The sequence below is a fragment of the Phoca vitulina genome, unplaced genomic scaffold, assembly GCF_004348235.1.
Source record: "Phoca vitulina isolate PV1807 unplaced genomic scaffold, GSC_HSeal_1.0 scaffold23, whole genome shotgun sequence".
NCBI classification, from domain to species: domain Eukaryota; kingdom Metazoa; phylum Chordata; class Mammalia; order Carnivora; family Phocidae; genus Phoca; species Phoca vitulina.
This window is the reverse complement of record NW_022589726.1, coordinates 19,831,970-19,848,868: the sequence shown is the minus strand read 5'-3', so window position 1 is coordinate 19,848,868 and position 16,899 is coordinate 19,831,970. Positions and strand designations below refer to the sequence as shown.

The 16,899-nt window shown below is 48.0% G+C and overlaps 1 protein-coding gene across 2 annotated transcripts; it reads right to left on the bottom strand.

The window, feature by feature from the left end:
• Positions 1–1,300: 1,300 nt before the first annotated feature.
• CSRNP2 (cysteine and serine rich nuclear protein 2) lies at positions 1,301–14,060 on the bottom strand. Of its 2 annotated transcripts, none has more exons than XM_032420553.1 (5): positions 13,819–14,060; positions 8,806–9,042; positions 7,476–7,735; positions 4,142–4,438; positions 1,301–2,331 (listed from the first exon to the last, which is right to left on the bottom strand). In XM_032420553.1, exons 2-5 carry the CDS (start codon positions 8,954–8,956, stop codon positions 1,408–1,410), a joined length of 1,632 nt encoding a protein of 543 aa, XP_032276444.1. In that variant the 5' UTR covers positions 8,957–9,042; positions 13,819–14,060; the 3' UTR covers positions 1,301–1,407. The 2 variants fall into 2 exon arrangements, with proteins under 2 accessions (XP_032276444.1, XP_032276443.1); XM_032420552.1 differs by lacking the exon at positions 13,819–14,060 and adding an exon at positions 13,710–13,812.
• Between the last annotated feature and the right edge of the window lie 2,839 nt (positions 14,061–16,899).

Here is a 16,899-nt window from a genome sequence, read left to right as displayed (position 1 = left end):
TAGAGAAGAGTGATTTGCTCCCTCCTGCCTCCAAAGGGAGGCAGAGAGAACTGTTCATAAAAAGAATTCCATGGTGTTCAGTGGAGCACATCCTGGAACGTAAGCTGGACATAAGAGGAACAGGAGCCGTGTCCCCCCATAGAGGTAAGAACTGAATTTGAGTCCCACTTTATAGATCTCAAAGGTTAGAGTCGGAACTTGAATTCTTTGGAACCTGGGAGCTGCGTTTAAGAATTAGTTTGCCTTCCAGTTTTTACATATCAAGATGGAGGGATCCAATAAACATTTGCAGTTCTTGGGGCTGGGGGGGGGGAACCTGTGTGGACAGGAACAGTATAAAAACTCTCCAACCCTGTACATCCAAGGACCACGAGGGTAGATACAGAAAAAACAAAAATTAGTCGGTGACTTTAGATTACCACATCCTATGTTCCTTTAAAGCTCAAACCTCCCAGAGTGGGAGAAAAACCTGGGTGAAAAAGCAAGCGTGGCACAAATAAAGTCTTTCCAGACAGCAGCCTGTCCCTGCTGCCTCTTTTGGACATAGTTAGTGCTCCATGTACGCCTCCCATAGGACGTGGGAGTCCCAGCCTAAAGCCGCCTGACAGAGCCGGCGTTAGACACAGACAGAAAACTCCGGCTCTTTAGGCCACATCCCCAGCCAATCTAGCTTTTTCTTCAAGGGAAAAGGAAGGAGGGGGGAAAGAAGATAAATAGACAAGTTTAACTCTAGTACCTAAGAACATGTGAAAGAAATAATTCAAGTTACAGACCAGGAATCCCCAGTGTGGGGAACAGGTCAGAGAACACCAAACATGTCAAATATTAACTTATTTACCAAGTAGGCGGGCCAGGGAAGGCAGGTTAAATTTTTATAAATCCTGGTTTTCTACAGAAGCAGAGACCCTTCTATCCACTCCCCTCTAGATTTGACCAGATAATATTCCAGCTGATGATGATACACCAAAGTGGGGTATCAGGGTGACTGATGAGAAAATGAGCTTGTACCCCACCTGGAGCTCAGGAAAGGAGAAGGGGCTTTGCCATGCTGTTCAAATTACTGTATTCTGGTCCCTACATAAAGAATAGCTGCTTGAATTACTCAGCTTCTCCTGTGAGATCCTCATTCTTTGTTCCAGTGGCCCAGAAAGCTCAGTATTCAGCACTGTGCAGCCTCCTCTGCCCCAAGACTCTCCCCAGATCAAGCTGGGACTGGTCTCCTTGGTTCTGTTTACCCTTTAAAAAATACTTTTACAAACAATTCTTTCCCACCCATTCCCCCCCCCGAGACCCCAATAAAATAACATGGGAGTAGCAGCTGCTTCTACAGTTTTGTTTTGAAATGGTGTTAGATAAAATAAGGGAATAAATAGAGAATGGGTAAGAGGCAGAATCTCCGTCCCCGCGTCACACTGCCAGAGGGAGTTCTAGGGAAGAATCTTCAGGGGGCCTGTCCTCACTCTGCTGTGAGCCTTTCTCCACCACACAGCCCTCTTCGTTGTCCGTGCGGAAGGGGAGGCTCGAGGGGGACCACGAGGGGCGGAAGTCTTCATCCTCAGGCTCCTCAGGGCTACAAGCTTCGGGCACTAGCGCTTCTAGAGTGGACGTTTTCCCCACTTCCGATTTACACAGGGCAGCTGGGTCTGTGGGGCTACAAGCCACCAGTGAGGTAACAGGGAGAGAGAAGACATTCAGATCCTTCTCCTTGGGGAAAGAGGCTGGGACTTCTTCGGTACTGGGCTCTCCTTTCACCCCCAGCACGGGCCTCTGCTCCACCTGATAATAGACCAGGGGCCCGCTGTTCAAGTAGGACGGGCTGTTCACTGCTGAGGCGGTGGGGTGGTCTGAGTTCTCGGCAAAACACAGGACCGAGGAGCCGGGGGGCAGCTGGGCCTGGATGAGAATGGGGGCGGTCAGGCCGGGGCACAGCTCTTCGGGAACAGCCAGGGGCTCCTCCAGGATGCACACGCCCAGGCTCTCTATGCTGGAGTCCAGGCTGGCGCTAGAGCCACTGGAATCTTCCTCTGCCTTGAGCCGCTCCAGTTCCTCCGCGCTCTGCAGGTGCATCACTGCCGTCTCGTTCTCAGCGAGGAACTCCTGGAAGTCCTGTGTCTCCGAGCCCTGTGCTCCCGTCAGGCTGCAGCTGGCCGTGGGGGACGGCTCCTCATCTGGGGCCGGTGCGCGGCTCACCTGCCGCTTGCTCTCCAGCTCCAGCTTCATGATGGTGTGGAGGTAATGAGTCCGCACCCGGATCGGATTAAACTCAATGCGCCCAGCCATGTTCCCACAGCCATCCCGCGAACAGCCGCATGGGAAGGACATGCGATCCACCTGAGGAGAGGACAAGAAGGTTGAGGGAAGATGAGACCACCGGATTTCAGGACGGGGCTAGGAGACAGGAGCTGGCAAACACGGGCGGCTGGGATTTGAGGTCTTCTTCAAAGAGGAACAACCGGGAACAAACGGAACGCGCAGCGCGACCTAACGGCACCAGGGGATAGTTACCAGACCGCCTGCATTTCAGTGCCGGCACAGCCGCCGAGTAGCAGTGTGCCCTCAGGAAGGGCCTCTATCTCGGGGGCCCCTGGGCGGTGCAGTCACTTAGGCATCCGACTCTTGGTTTAGGCTCAGGCCATGATCTCAGGGTCATGGGATCGAGCCCTGCAGCAGGCTCCGCACTCAGCACAGAGTCTTCTTGTCCCTCTCCCTCCCCTGCTGCCCCTCCCCCTGCTTGTGTTGTCTCTCTCTCAAAATCTTAAAAAAAAAAAAAAAAGAAGGTCCTTTATCTCTCCAGGGTTTTGTTTCCTCTTCCAAATAAAATGTAGCCAAAAATCCTGTTAAAGGGTCTTTCCAGTTAAAAAGTCCAGAGATACCTCTCTGAATGCTGACAGTTCTCAGAGTAGAAGAAATTTCTGTGCCTCAGAGACTTTTCGAGAACTTACCTAGTTTATTGAGAAAACAAAGGCTGGGGCCCAAGCCTACTGCCTTCTGCAATGAGAGGGAAAGGAAGTAGAAGATCTAGCTGGTCCAAAGCAATATATCCTAGGGAAACTAAGCGAAAGTGCCTTAGTTTTGCTAGGGTGCTATAATGACGGTTCAAACGTAATCATGGCCAGCTTTTCACCACCTGCTTCATTTTCCCCTGACGGTTGACCAGTTTAGGTCTGGAGCAGTTACTAAGATAACTAACTTACAGACCAGAACATCTGGGAAGGAAATCCTCTCTGCCTCCGTATCTCCCTTTTGGACCCCAAAAAGGAAAGAAGCCCACATATACCAAAAATAAAATAAAAAATATAAGCAAATATGTATATACAAATACACAATATCTTCCTATGGTAACAACTTCTAGAACTCTCCATTCCAGTTCTTAGGAGCAGTCCAATTCTGAGGACTATTCTCAGGACTGTATAACAGACTGATTCATTATGGGACTTCAGTCTGAAAAGCAGTATTTGGCCAGATCTGCTACAGCTATTACCTACCTAAAAATAAGAAAGAAAAGGTTCATTAGGATACATTCAACCACAAGGACTCAGCACCCACATCCTCAGTATACAAGTTCCAAATAAATTTCGTCCTTTGGGATGGTACTGCTGTTTTCAATGGAGATACGCCTGCTAAACTGTCCCTTGTCAGGCTAAGGGATGATGTCTTCCATCTTTCAAGACACTGGACTTAAAGCTCTGCCAGGCCAAGTCCGATCCTGAATTATAAGAAGCCAAGAATTATTTTGAGTTTTACAGAACTGGAGTAGAGGTCCTGTGAGTGTTTGCAAGATAAAATCTAAAGGCCTCACCTCATCTCTCTGCTTCCTTTCAGCTCATGAAATTAGTCAATATTCAAGGAACAGTTACTAATGTTAAACATACTAACCCATGTTCTCCCATTTGCTGATAGCTGCTTCTTATCACTTCTGAGGTGAGAAACACAGGAAAGCTAATTGCTACCTCCCCAGCCTAGGAATCCTGCCATGCTTCGTGTTTTTCCTTGGTGGAGGAGGGCAGTGGAACCAGGGAGTGTTCCCAGTAATGGGGAATCCACCCACGGATGATGGGCAGCCTCCCGTGTTCCTTGGTACCCACATCACATCCCCCAGCCTCTACAGTAGATCTACCATCTCAGGCCAACTTGGACTGACCTGGCATTTAATCCCAGCCTGACTACAGGCACATGCTTCTGGGTCACAATACAGGCGACAGTCACAACCACACTCTTCCCGTGACAGGCGGATGGCTCGAAGTTCTTGCTTCTCTTCAGCATCAATGCGGTGGACCCCTGAAGCCCTCAGCAAGGCTCGTCGCCGTTTGGTGGGCAGGGGCTGCAGGAAGAAGTAATCATCCACCTCCACGTTTTCCACATCAATATCTTCATCTGAAACATCATCCAGGGTCAGGCCATCGGCCTCCACTGACTCCACTGTCCCATTCTTGGTCAGCTGCCAGAGACAGGAAGGAGAGGTTAGCCTCGAGTGTTCTCAGCAGGCTCCTCCTACTCTGGGCACCTCGAGCAGCAGAGCCCAGCTGACCTTCCTGCGAGGAGGGCAAGATCCGGGCTGCTCGTAGCACACGTGGCTGATGAGCACTGTACATGCGGCTAATGCAGAGCAGAAGGGGACCTTTTTAATTTTATTTTGTTTTAATTAAGTATAAGTAGCCACATGTGGCTAGTCGCTCCCACACTGGATAGTTGGAAGAGAATAAATGTAGAGCAGGAAGGCAGGAAGGCTTATGTGGCTCTAACACCTCCCTGTCAACACAGGGACTATCACCTTTCCAGATCAAAGTTTCTCAAAGCCCGTGTCTCATCTTCCCTCCTAGAAGACAAACATACCCTCCATCCCCAGACCTGTGTCCTGTAACTTCAGCTAACTTGCCTTCTAACACAGGGAGGAGGAGGTCTATCAATGGCTGCACGTTCCTTGGATGTACAGATAACCTTGCAAAACACCCTTCCCTCTGCACCCCAAAGGACCCAAAACCACATTCTGGGAAGAAGAGTACACTAAAGTGCAGTACAAGGCTACCAGGTCTTTGTCAATGAACCTGAATCCCCACAGTGTGAAGAATTATCTGCATACACAAGAAGAGCTTCATTTCACTGGGAGGAGAAAAAAAATGACCAAATTATTTAACGGCTATCAAAGAGAGCCCTCACTTCCAACCCATAGCCTAGAATATATTCGTTCTCCTTTCTAATTCTTTTTCTTTGATTTCAGAGAAAAGCTGTCTGTGAAGTAGGGTGGCATATATAATACTGAGGTACTATCTATGGGCAGAAATCTGGATTCTCTGGGCTAAGAAGGACAGAGAACCAGGAAAAGGAGTCTTCGTGGCAGGACAGGTTGAAGACAATCTGGCTGAATGAGTTTTGAAAACTCACTGGAGAATTCAAGGAAAGAAAACGAGACTTCGTGATTCCCAGAGCTCTGGAAGCTACTAGGAGGATGAGAGCCAAGCTCCTGGAGGGGCTGGTTTATTTCATCAGACCCAGCCACAGATTAGTGCTAGTAAAGGAACAACTCCTGGGAGAGAGATGATGCAACAGACTCAGCTAATCAGCCCCACACCTGTTTTTGTTTGTTTGTGGGGAGGTGGGAGAGAGAGGGGACAAATACGGTGGTGCTTCTGGGCGTTTCCTGGTCTGTTATTTATGTACCAGGCGGACTCACGATGAGGGGCCCTTCTGCTGACCTTGGGACTGCTCCCGCCTGTTTTGCCGGGGATGGCCCCCTCCTAAGCACCCTCCCTCCTGCTGTCCTCTCAAGGGAAAGAGATCAGAGATGCAATAGGAAGAAACCCACGTATTCGTATAACACGATAGAGGCGGCATTTCAAATCAAGTGAGAAAGAGAGTCCTCTGGTCATTAAATGATATTGGGGTAACTGGATATTCTTCTGAAAAATAAATCAGTAAAGTTGGATTCCCAAGTCATACTACCCTTAATAATGAATTCCGTGTGAATAAAAGGCCAAAATTTAAAAAAAAATAATGAAAGTATTAGAAAAAGTATAGGTCATTAAAGCTACAGAGCACCAGGAGCTTTTCTGGGGAGGGCTGGCGGGGGGGGGGCGGGGGGGACAGCCTAAAAAGGAAAATATTAGATGGCACATGGGAGATGCGAAAGATGTATTTCTTAGATCAACAGCCTCCCCTGGAGAGTACTAAAGATAGGAAAGATTTCTAAGAAAAGAGAAAACGACCCGGGGAGGGTAAAGTAAGGGTTTTCTCTTGACACAGAAAGATGTATTAGTTGTCACTACTGCCGCTGCTCACTAAATCGGCTACGGAGTGGGCGTCCTGTGTCAGCCTTGAGCCTGCCTAGCTTGTCCCTAGACCTCTGACAAGGGAGGCCACAGAACAGGATGGAATTGCGCTTTCACAGGTCATCCCTCTACCGGATCTAGGAAGGAGATTCTTCTAGGCAAAGGAGAAGCCTTCACTGTAAATGATGAGAACAGTGTTTATTTCCCCCGCTGTTGCTATGGCAGCAGGAAGGTGATAGGGTCAGTGACGGAATTCCTCAGACACAAGAAAGGGACGCCTCAATGTCATTCCAGTTAGAAAAACAGCTGGGAGGCTCTGGGGCCAGGCTGCGGGAAGGAGACATAGCTGTCAGACGGAGAAAGGAGTGAGGTGCCGTTAGTCCACATCCTCTGCCCTCAGTTCTCCAACCACAGCTCATTCTGGTGTGGCCCGTTAGGATTTCACCCACAACCCTGGAAATAATGCAGCTTTGGGCCCACAAGAAACTTGGCCGGGCTGAAAGCAGTGTTCTCCAAATCTGGAACTAGGAACTCGGGGGGGCGTGGGGGGGGGATTTCTGCGGCCTGGTAGGAAGTATGGCTGCGGCATGCCAAGCAGTGCCGAGAGCAAATGGGTAGCCGTAAAGAGCCATCCTGGTAGAGATGGGTCGTCTCGCGGCCCCACTCTCCTCCTAAACTTGGAAGAGCTGGTGTGGCATCAGATGGCAGGCCCAGTACCACCGAAACCGAAAGAGCTATTTGGTAATGCTGTTGTTTACACCCAAAAGACCACCACCTAGAGGTGACGGGGGTTACAGAAACAGCAGGGTCTGTCGGAGAAAACCTGTTCTGTGCACGGGGACAACAGACAGTCATGTGACAAGAAACTGAAACAGTGTGCCTCCTTGAGTTCCAAGGGTGGCGGACTTGAATGTCTTCAGGTATTCGCACCTTAAACTTTTAAAAAATTTGCTGAGGCGGCGAGGGTAGGGAATTCTAGGGAAGCCATTTTGCTCTCTTGTGTAGACTCCCCACCAGAGGCAAAAAGAATGGCGTCTCAGACTGAGATGTGATTCCAAACCTGAGGCTTCGCACTTCTTGCTGGAATCTCTACATGCCAAGGGTAACAGTCAAATTAAAAAGAATAAATAAATCATCAGGAGCCCAGAACGGTTTCCCACTTTATCTTGGCACACAGTTAAGCACCCAGACCCCAGACCCCTTAGGCACCTTCATCTTCTTGGCATGGAGTTTCTCCTCCTTCAGGTGCTCACGAAGAATCTCCCGATGGTTCACCTCCTGCTCCTGAGCAAACTCACAGAGCGTGTAGCTGCGTACGGAGTTATGGCGCTGGGCCATGCCCAGCGAGCTGCCACCCTGGCTGGGCACACTGGTGAAACCCTGGCGCCGGGCGAAGTAGTACACGGTCACCTGGTCAAAGCGTACATTCTTCCTCCGCAGCTGCTTCTGCCGCTTGAGGATGGATGTGGCTGAGAAGAAGCACAGAGCGGTTTTACCAACCCCGAAACGGCCAGCCTCGGGTCCTTGTTCTTTCTCAACTCTTGTCCAACGCACTCTCTGTACCTCAAGACCCTGCTGTCTTCCCACCATCCGTGCACAGCCGGGAGGGACCCCGAACCTCAGCTGGTCCGTACCACCGCCTCCAGACTGACTCCACCCAGACGGATGACCACAAGGGCTAATTTTAGACATCAGCTGGGAAGAGGATCTCTAGGTGATCTTTTCAGGATGTAACAATCTATATGGCTTCACTGTCCAATACGACAACCCCTAGCCACACGTGGCAATTTAAAATAATAATTCAAAATAAAATGTAAAATTCAGCTCCTCAGTTACACCGATCGCATTTCAAATGCTCATAGCTACACATGGCTACTGGCTACCATACTGGGCGGTGCAGATATAGAACATTTCTATCATAACAGAAAATTCTACCGGACAGTGTTATCTATAGCTGGGGGGTGGTGTACTTCTTCTTTAAAGGGCCAGACAGCAAATACTTCAGGCTCTGCTGGCCATGAGGTCTCTGCTGCAACTACTCAACTCTGCCACCGTAGCATGAAAGCAATTACAGTGTGTGTGGCGGTGTGCCAATAAAACTTTATTTACAAAAATGGGCAGTGGGCCAGATCTGGTCCATAGGCAACTTCTGATCTACAGAATCAGAAGTTCTTTCCAAGAAATTAACGGAACCATTAGAATTAAGAAATCCGGAGCTGCCCTGGTTGTCCAGGCCGCATTTATGTCCTTCCAGAGCTACAATTGTGTGGGACTCTGGTGGGTAAAGGGAGAATCCTGGACTTCTCCTTCTTCAGTTTAATTCAGCCCATTCTGGGGACCTATAAACCACAGCATAGGAAAAATCAGCTAGAATAAGTCGGACCTAGGTCTATGATATTAGAGCGATAAAGTCCTCCAAAGAGTGAGGTTGGGCCAAGAGTGGAAAAGCCCCCAGGCAGAGAGAAGCTGTCTCAAGGACTGCAGTGGGCTCTGCCACTCAGAGGACGTGGGCGGAGGCGGGGTGGAGGGGCTCACTCACGCGTGAAGCTGGCAGCTGTAGGAGGATTGAGGCTGTCACAGCTGTCAGCACTGTCACTGCTGGAGATCTCATCATCTGAGTTGGAAACTGATGAGCCCACATCCACATCATCAAACTTCCTCTTGAGACTCGAGCCCGTGAATGCATCCATTGGTTTCAAAGGGGTTTCCTTGGGGAGCCCACCACGTTGGCCCCAAAGCCCCTGCTCACCACCAGTTAGCCAGGTACATTAGGATTCTGCCCAGGGGAAAAGGAGGAATCAGCATTCCTGTCCTGAGCCAGACCCCTCCCGAGTCTATACGCACAGCTCTCCAAATGAAGAAAGTCAGCCCCTGAGCTAGCACTGATGTCCGGTCTCGCGAGACTAGGTCATTTCTCTACTTACTCTGGCCAACGTTCTCCTACTTTTACTTCCCTTCAGCCCCTCCAGTCTCAGTCACTCACAGAATAATGAGATGAGTAACAGTGGCACCTTTCCGAGCAGAGTGAAGGCCTCTGGCTCCAAGCCAGCTGGGCTCTGGGTTTCATTAGCCCGGGGATAATGGTAGCTCTCCTGTGCTCACACAGGAGCGCTCTCCAAGGGGCCAGCAGGAGGGGCTGGGGACCACAGGCAGAATTAGGCTGTGCCTAAACCTAGACTAGATCCAATTATTTTTCCTAGTGAAAATTTAGCCTGGCTTTTCCCAAAGTGTATATATTAAATCAACTAGTTCCATGGATATTAATAGCTTTACATGGAAATAGGACCTCTGTGTCCAAATAGCTTAGAAAAGTGCTTATGAGAGGACAGCTTGGAGGCTTTAAACTAGCTGCTAATGAGCATGGCAAAGGGTGAGAGCAAACATAGCGCAGGGGTCCCCACACCCGATTATGGAGCGCTTTGTTTCCAGAGTGTCTCAGGGGGGCAAGTGATTCTTGGAACGCACTTTGGGAAATACTGCTCTAGGATCTAAGGTTCAGAGTATATCAGAAGCCAGGGAAACAATTTATCCAGATCTTCACAAGGGTGACCTTTCTCGCCAGGCTCCTAGAAGGGTCAAATTCGGTTCTAAAGAATGGACTGAAGATTAGAATCTGCGCTGCCTTCAAAACCCAGACTCTTTTCCAATTTCATAGAGCTCCGTAAAATAGGGCTCAGCTGGCCTATCATCGACCCGTGTGCGAGGAAAACCTAGAGTCACCATCTTAGCCCTCCGTAAAGAAGCCGGCAAGGGGAAAAGAAATAGCAAAAGAAGTGACAGTTGACTCTGGTGTCGTCAATATGGCAGGCAGAGCTTTCAACACGTCATGCACACACACGAGTCCGGGAGAGGCCACTTCGCAGGGACAAATCTTTCTCCTTCTCCACCTTTGGACTTAAGTTCCCAAGAAGATGAATCTGCTTGACAGAAATGCTGTCAGAGGCGGAGCCACATGGGATGACATGAAGCCTCCCTGCTTTGCCTCACTAATGCCAGAATCTCCGCAGACTATGATCTCACTAGTTGCTAATTATGCAGCAGGAATAACAACACTGCCCAGAAAGACAGGGCTGCATTACTGCACAGCAGCTGCCCAGAATATACTGTGGTGTCAAGAGCTGCCTGCTACAGAGCTGGTCTGCTGGACTGTGTCTCTCGGAAGCAATTTGCCTGCTCTTGGGTCAGCTCTACAGAGTCAACCAGACCTAGTAAGTACTCGAGGGAAGATATTTCCTGATCTGTCTACCCAGATCTCATCAGGATTCTACATTCGAGTCACAAGATGTACCTAAGAAACCTCAACCATCGTAGGTCTCAGACAAGCATATTCCTGAAATAAATTTGGCCAGGGAGGAAAAAAAGAAAAAAAATCAAGTACTTGATAAGAATTGTAATTAAATTTAAAAAGGAACCCAAAGTGTCAATTCCGTTCTTCAGGTTACTGATCTTACCATTAGAGGTCACATTCCTAGGACATATTAAGAATGGAGAGAGCCAAGGACCTTTTAATGGGGTAAGATTTCAGCTGGGTTTAAAGATACCTCTTAACTAACAAATTTCTCATTCCATTCGATGATGGGGGTCGGTAATCTTTACAACTGAGAACTTATGTGGGTGGGATAAAAAAGAGAATAATGTTGACCACCGAATTGAATTTTTCCTCCCCACTTAAAAAAAACCTTATAAACCACATGAAAACTCAGACTGAGCTGAAAATCTGCTTTCTCAGAAAGGGCCTAAGTCCAATTCAGTTTTAACTGAGATGTCCAGTGTTGCTACTGGGAAAGTGGCTTTTTCCTCAGTCTGGAAGCATACAGGGCTTCACGACTGGAGGCAAATGTGCAGTCCTGTTCTTTCTTCCAGTGTCCCTTTGCTTCCAGTAGTGTGGCTTCCCTTTGAATATTTCTCTTTAAGCCCTGCATGAGGTTGGGTTTGGTCCAAAATCATCTTTATTATTAAAATTCTGTCTTAACCCAGCTGCCCTCAGGGGTATCACTTCTTCTGGTGCAGCAAGGATTGCTGGCTGCTCCATTCTCCTTCACCCTTTTCTCTATGTCTTCCCCACTTCCACTCCTGGAATAGTGGCTTCTGGGCAATGATAAGAGGGAGGTAAGAAAGAGGAAAAAAAAAAAAGAAAGAAAGAAAGAAAAGAAAAGAAAAAAGATGTGAAACCTAGGAGAAAGGTATTTTCCTTAAAATGCCAGAGAATCATCTGAACCCATTGGCTATAGGTAAGTAATGTGCATACTGACTGAGCTCTCCTCACCCTACCCAGGATCTGTCTGCATCACTTTCTCTGACATTCATTCCACTATATATATATCTAACCCATCGATTCTGTCCTGACAACCAGTATAAATTTAAATTTCAACCCAGCCTTCCTTGTCCAACTCTGGTGTGAACTTGACTTGTCAGAAAAAGATACTCATTGGGCACCAACAACAAACCTCCCATCCACTTCCACAGTGGCCTGAAGAGAACTTTCTTTGCAACAGAAACAACCAGAATAGGTCCCACACTTTCCAGTTCATCACATCAACCACTCTTCAAACCACATTTTGAAATCAGTCATTCCCACCTCTCTCAGCCATTCGCTGGCAGAGGGTCAATGCCTGTGTTCCAGGGAAACGCTTGTGAGTTATACTCCAACCACTTGAAGCCATACAGAAATACTGAGGGTGAGACGGGAAATGCAGGCCGTAACTGACAGTTAACTGTCAAAATGACCAACTCAAACAACAAACGCTTTTGGAGAAAATAATGCAAACCCCTATAAAAGCTTTTTAATGCCAGTGAAATGAAAGGTCAGCGGACACTTTCTGGCTACATGCCTTATGGTCTTTTCTCAAGTGTTTCTAGCTGAATGTTTCCCAAAGGTGTATGAAATACAGCATATCCACAGTATACAGAACATACGAGCCTAGCACCAAATAAAGATCTATAGCGTATGTGCATTTTAGTACTAGAGCTAAGCCTTTTCAGACCTGTAGGATTCCTATTACAACCTCCCAAAAAACGAAACAAAATAAAAAATACAGCTTATGTGAGACTAGCAAAAGAGGGGCTGCCCAGAAAAAAGTCCTGTGGATTCAAAATGTATTTGCAAAGTTTGGGTAATGAAAGCCTCTCTCTTGAGTATAAAATAATAAGACAAGGTATAGCTCACAGGAGAAAGCCTCTTCACTCCACTGGAACCCAGCCTTCTGCTAAAGGTCAAGGGACCAAAATCTCTGGTAAGATTGTCGGGGTTATCTTCTGTAGCTGGGCTAGAGGAAGAAGGCAGCCTTGCTGCTAAGTGTTTGGATAAACCTGAGTAAGATGACCTGACCTGTTTCCCCTTTTACAAGATATTGCGGTTGATTCTCAAATACTATGAATTTCATGGATCCATGTGTCCTTGTGATTACCAGGATCATGAACTTAGAAAGTGCTTGAGTGCAAACATACTGTTTAAACTAGGTATTTTAAGGAAGCCCTCTAACCCTCACTCCGTTTTTTGTTTTTTTACCCATTCACTAACACACGGTTAGAATTTGGCTTTCCATGTCTGAACTACCGTGGTAGGGAGGACACAAGATCTTTGTGGGAGACCGGGAACGTGATGCTGCAGGAACCATTAACTCTCAAGGATATCCAGTCATTTATAACTCTGGCACACACCAACATCCTCCTGGCTTTGGAGATTAGCAAGATGTAAAGTCAGAAAAGAAAATGAAAATCTGAATCAACTATGGCTTTACCTTAAACTGAAAACTGCAGGACAAGAGGACACTGTGTCTCTTGGGGAGAACTTCTAACATTTCATATTGAAGAACGATTTGTGTGTCACACTGCCACTCTAACCCCTTTAAAAGGCTAAATCAAGACCATGGCACTAAGAGGGATGGATGGCAGTCAGCTGCATGTTTGGGCCTGTGAAAAATGATCAAGCTAGCAACCAGGGCAAGTGATGCTTTCGTTTTCTCCCACAACGCCAGAAAAATGGGAGACATCAGGAACCTGAGCTGAAAGGACATGAAGGCATCAGTTCCCTTTAATGGACACCCCTGCTGAACCCTTCAGCTCCCGGCCCATGTCTCTGATTCCTGCTAACCTTCCCGCTCATTCCAATCGTCTGCAGCCCCTGCCCAGGCTTCCTCATCCTTTCCTGCCTGCTACTCACAAATTCCCAACCACTCCTCCCACATTTTCCTCTATCCGCCCTCCCCTTCCTTCACTTCCCTCCATCCTACATCATCTCCACTCCATTCCGAACTCAACCCTCATCCGCAATCCTGCCAGCTTCCAAGCCGCCCATCGGTCTCCCCCGAGCTGCCCCCGCAGTCCGGGCCCGCGTCCTCCGTGCCCCTAGCTCCCACGCCTCTCCCGACTCTTTCCCTTCCCGGCGGCGCCCTGGCTCCCCGCCCCCCGACCGCTCCCGTCCGAGCCTCCCTCATTTCTGACCCCTCCATCCGCGCTGCTCTGGGTTGACCACTCCTCCACAGCCGCCCGAGGGCCGATCCCGAGAAAGGACGAGGCGGCACCCTCCGCCCCGCACCCCCAGGCCCATTACCGGCCCCGCCGCAGCTGCCTCCTCCCGTGATGATCTCTGCCGCCCCCGCTGCCGCCGCCGCCGCCGCCCTAGCCCGGGTGGGAAGGAGAGAGGAGATAGCGAGTCCCGGGCCCGCGGCGACGGTCGGGGAGTTCCCAGGGCGGCAGGGCTGGGAGGGAGGGCGGGTGGGCAGGTCGGCCGGCAGGCGGCGGAGGGCGGGCGGCTCCAGCAACTCGGGCGTCCCCGGTAGCAGACGCCCAGAACCGCCCCGGCTCCGGCTAACAATAGGCTCCGGCCGCAGCGCTCTGGCTCTTATAGGCGCCGGCACGTCCTGACCGAGGCGCGGGGCAGGCTGGGAAATGGAGTCTACGTGCCAGCCCCACGCGCGCGGCATGCCGGGAATTGGAGGCGGCGACCGGCGCAGAGCCGAAAGTCGTCTGCAGACGGGCTCTGGAGGCGGGGTCTCTGCTGCAGTGGAACCTGGGAAAGCGAGTTTGGCGCCACTGCAGCCCTTTGAACAGGAAGGGGGACAGCCTCAGCCACAGATCTTCAATGACTAAAGGAATCTGCCTCTAAAACTCCCCTTTTCCTTTCGCCAGGACCACACTCCCATGCCTAAAGAACATAATCCCCCTTATGTTCGCCCATGGGAGCTTCGTCTTAAGCAGCATAACATGCTGCAGCCTGCCCAAGGTATAGAGAAGAAAATACAACGTATTGAGTTACCGTAATACGTATTGACTGGTTGATGTGTTTCCTATCAAAAATATTCTTACATGATCTCTGATCTTCACAACTTTGCAACTCATTTTTAAGATGGGATAAACGAAGACTCAGAAGTCAGAAGTTATATGTCATTTGTCAAGGACACCCAGCCTCGGCTTCCGGTCTCACTCAGAATACGAGTATATGTCTCTTCTTTGACTTATAAGGCCCTACCACATATAGGTAGGTACATCCCCTCTCCCTACTACCCTCACCACCCCCCATCCTGTCATCCATCTTGTTTCCTTCTACTTTTCCCCTCCTGTATTCCGTTTTAACTACATTGGCCCATTGGCCTCCTTGCAGTTCCTTCAACGATCGAGCTCTCACCTCAGGGCCTTTTCCCTAGCAGGCCACATACGTACTCCATCACTTAATTATTTGCTCAAATGTCCCCGTATCAGATTTTCCTTAACCATTTTTCTAAAATAGTGCTTCCCCTTAGTCTCTATCCCCTTGGCTTATATATCTTCTTAGCATTTACCACCTGATGTATATTTTTCAGTCTTCTCTCACTTGACTAAATTCCATGACAGCAAGGAATTGCTTTGTTTACTGTATCGTGCACCCCGTACAAAGCCTGATATTTGACATTTAGGAACTCACTAGATATTTACTGGATATTTATTGGATGGATGGCAGGACTTAAACTCAGGCTGGTTCCATAGCCTAGTGTACTTTTCACTGCAACCACGAACTATGGAGCCAGATCTGCTGGTTACCAAGCCATCTCAGTTTATGAACTGAGAAGTAGGCTAACTTGGACAAAATGCCAAAGATTCCAGTCCTCTCACCTAGGTGACATCAGAGGCTCCATGAGGCCAGGAAACAACAGTGCGAGATGAAAAAGCAGATCACAAAAAAGCAGTCCTTAGCGTACCATGCACTGATCATCTCCCTATCTGCTGAAATTTAGGTATGATATAACATGTAATCCAGAGCCAGACTGCCTGAATACAAACCCATCCCTCCACTCAGTTGTAGTATGACCCTTGGCAAGGTATGTAACTTCCCTGTGCCTTAGCTTCCTCATCCGCAAAATGGGGAGGACAGTATGTATCTCATAGGGTTTCATGAAGATTAAATAGTTAATATAGTATGTTTACAGTATAGTCAGTGCTATGTAAATGTTCATGATTCTGTCTTTCCTGGACACACAGATAACAAAAAGAGAAAGCCCCAGACAACTCTATAGAATCAGTGAGCAGAATTACAAAATAATAGCCAAAAGGCCATGTTGGTTAGGCTAAAAAAGTGTCTCATATGCCTACGCATCCACAGTTTGAGTCATAGAAATTCATCAGGGTACCATCAGCCTCAATGCCCATGATTAGTAGGTTAATGACACCAAATTAGAAGATACCCAAACCAAAGTTAGCACACCCTTTGAAAACACAGTAGAATCCAATTTGGGAATAAGCCCTGTATTAGTCAGGAAATCACCTGGACCTGTAACAAACATCACAACTACATATCACAGAGTCACTTATTCACCACATTTCATTGTCTTAGTAGAATCACTAGATAAGTAATAGTGCCAGTTTGCCCATAACTGCAATTCTGCCCCCTGCCTAAGCAGAGCCTATAGAGGGCAAATGACCAGGAAGCTCAAATGCAGAATAGAAACTACAAAAACAAAGTGAAAAGAAATGCTAATAGCCTTTGATGTCTAAATCTAAATGGTACTGCTTTGTTCCAAACCACACTGTAACATATGTATGAACCAGCTCAGAATACACAACTCACGAATGGGTGGTTTGTTTTAGGGACAAAAATGTCAAAGCAGAACAGGAAGAAAAGACATGAAAACCAAAGTTCAGATTTCATGTCTTGGACAGCTTACAAATCTGTCTTGCAGTTATGTCCCTACACATAGAGGTGATTTTGTAATCCTAAATTTATTGAGCAACTGGATAAGGGTATTAATACAAAACTGTGTTTTATACTCAATATCCTTTTTAATCTCCCAAACAATCGTATGAATTAAGTATGATTTCCTTTTTAAGATGAGAAAGTTGAGGTTTAAGAGAATATTTTGTCCAAGGTCACATCTAGCAAGAGCAAGATTTGAACAGAGACTTATCTGACACCAAAGAATATACTGTATCGACTATTCTTTACCACCAAAACAAGAATACACTCGGGGGGGGGGGGGGGGGGGAGGCGGTTGAAAATTAATAGGTCAGGGGATACTATGTGCTAAACTTCTTAGAGAAAAAGAGTTAACCTGTAGATTTAGCCCTGAGGTTGACATTACTTTACTAATTTACATTTAATTATAATCCAAATCTAGAGAGGTAGGCACCTCTTTGTGATTGGTTGCACAACAACAAAGAG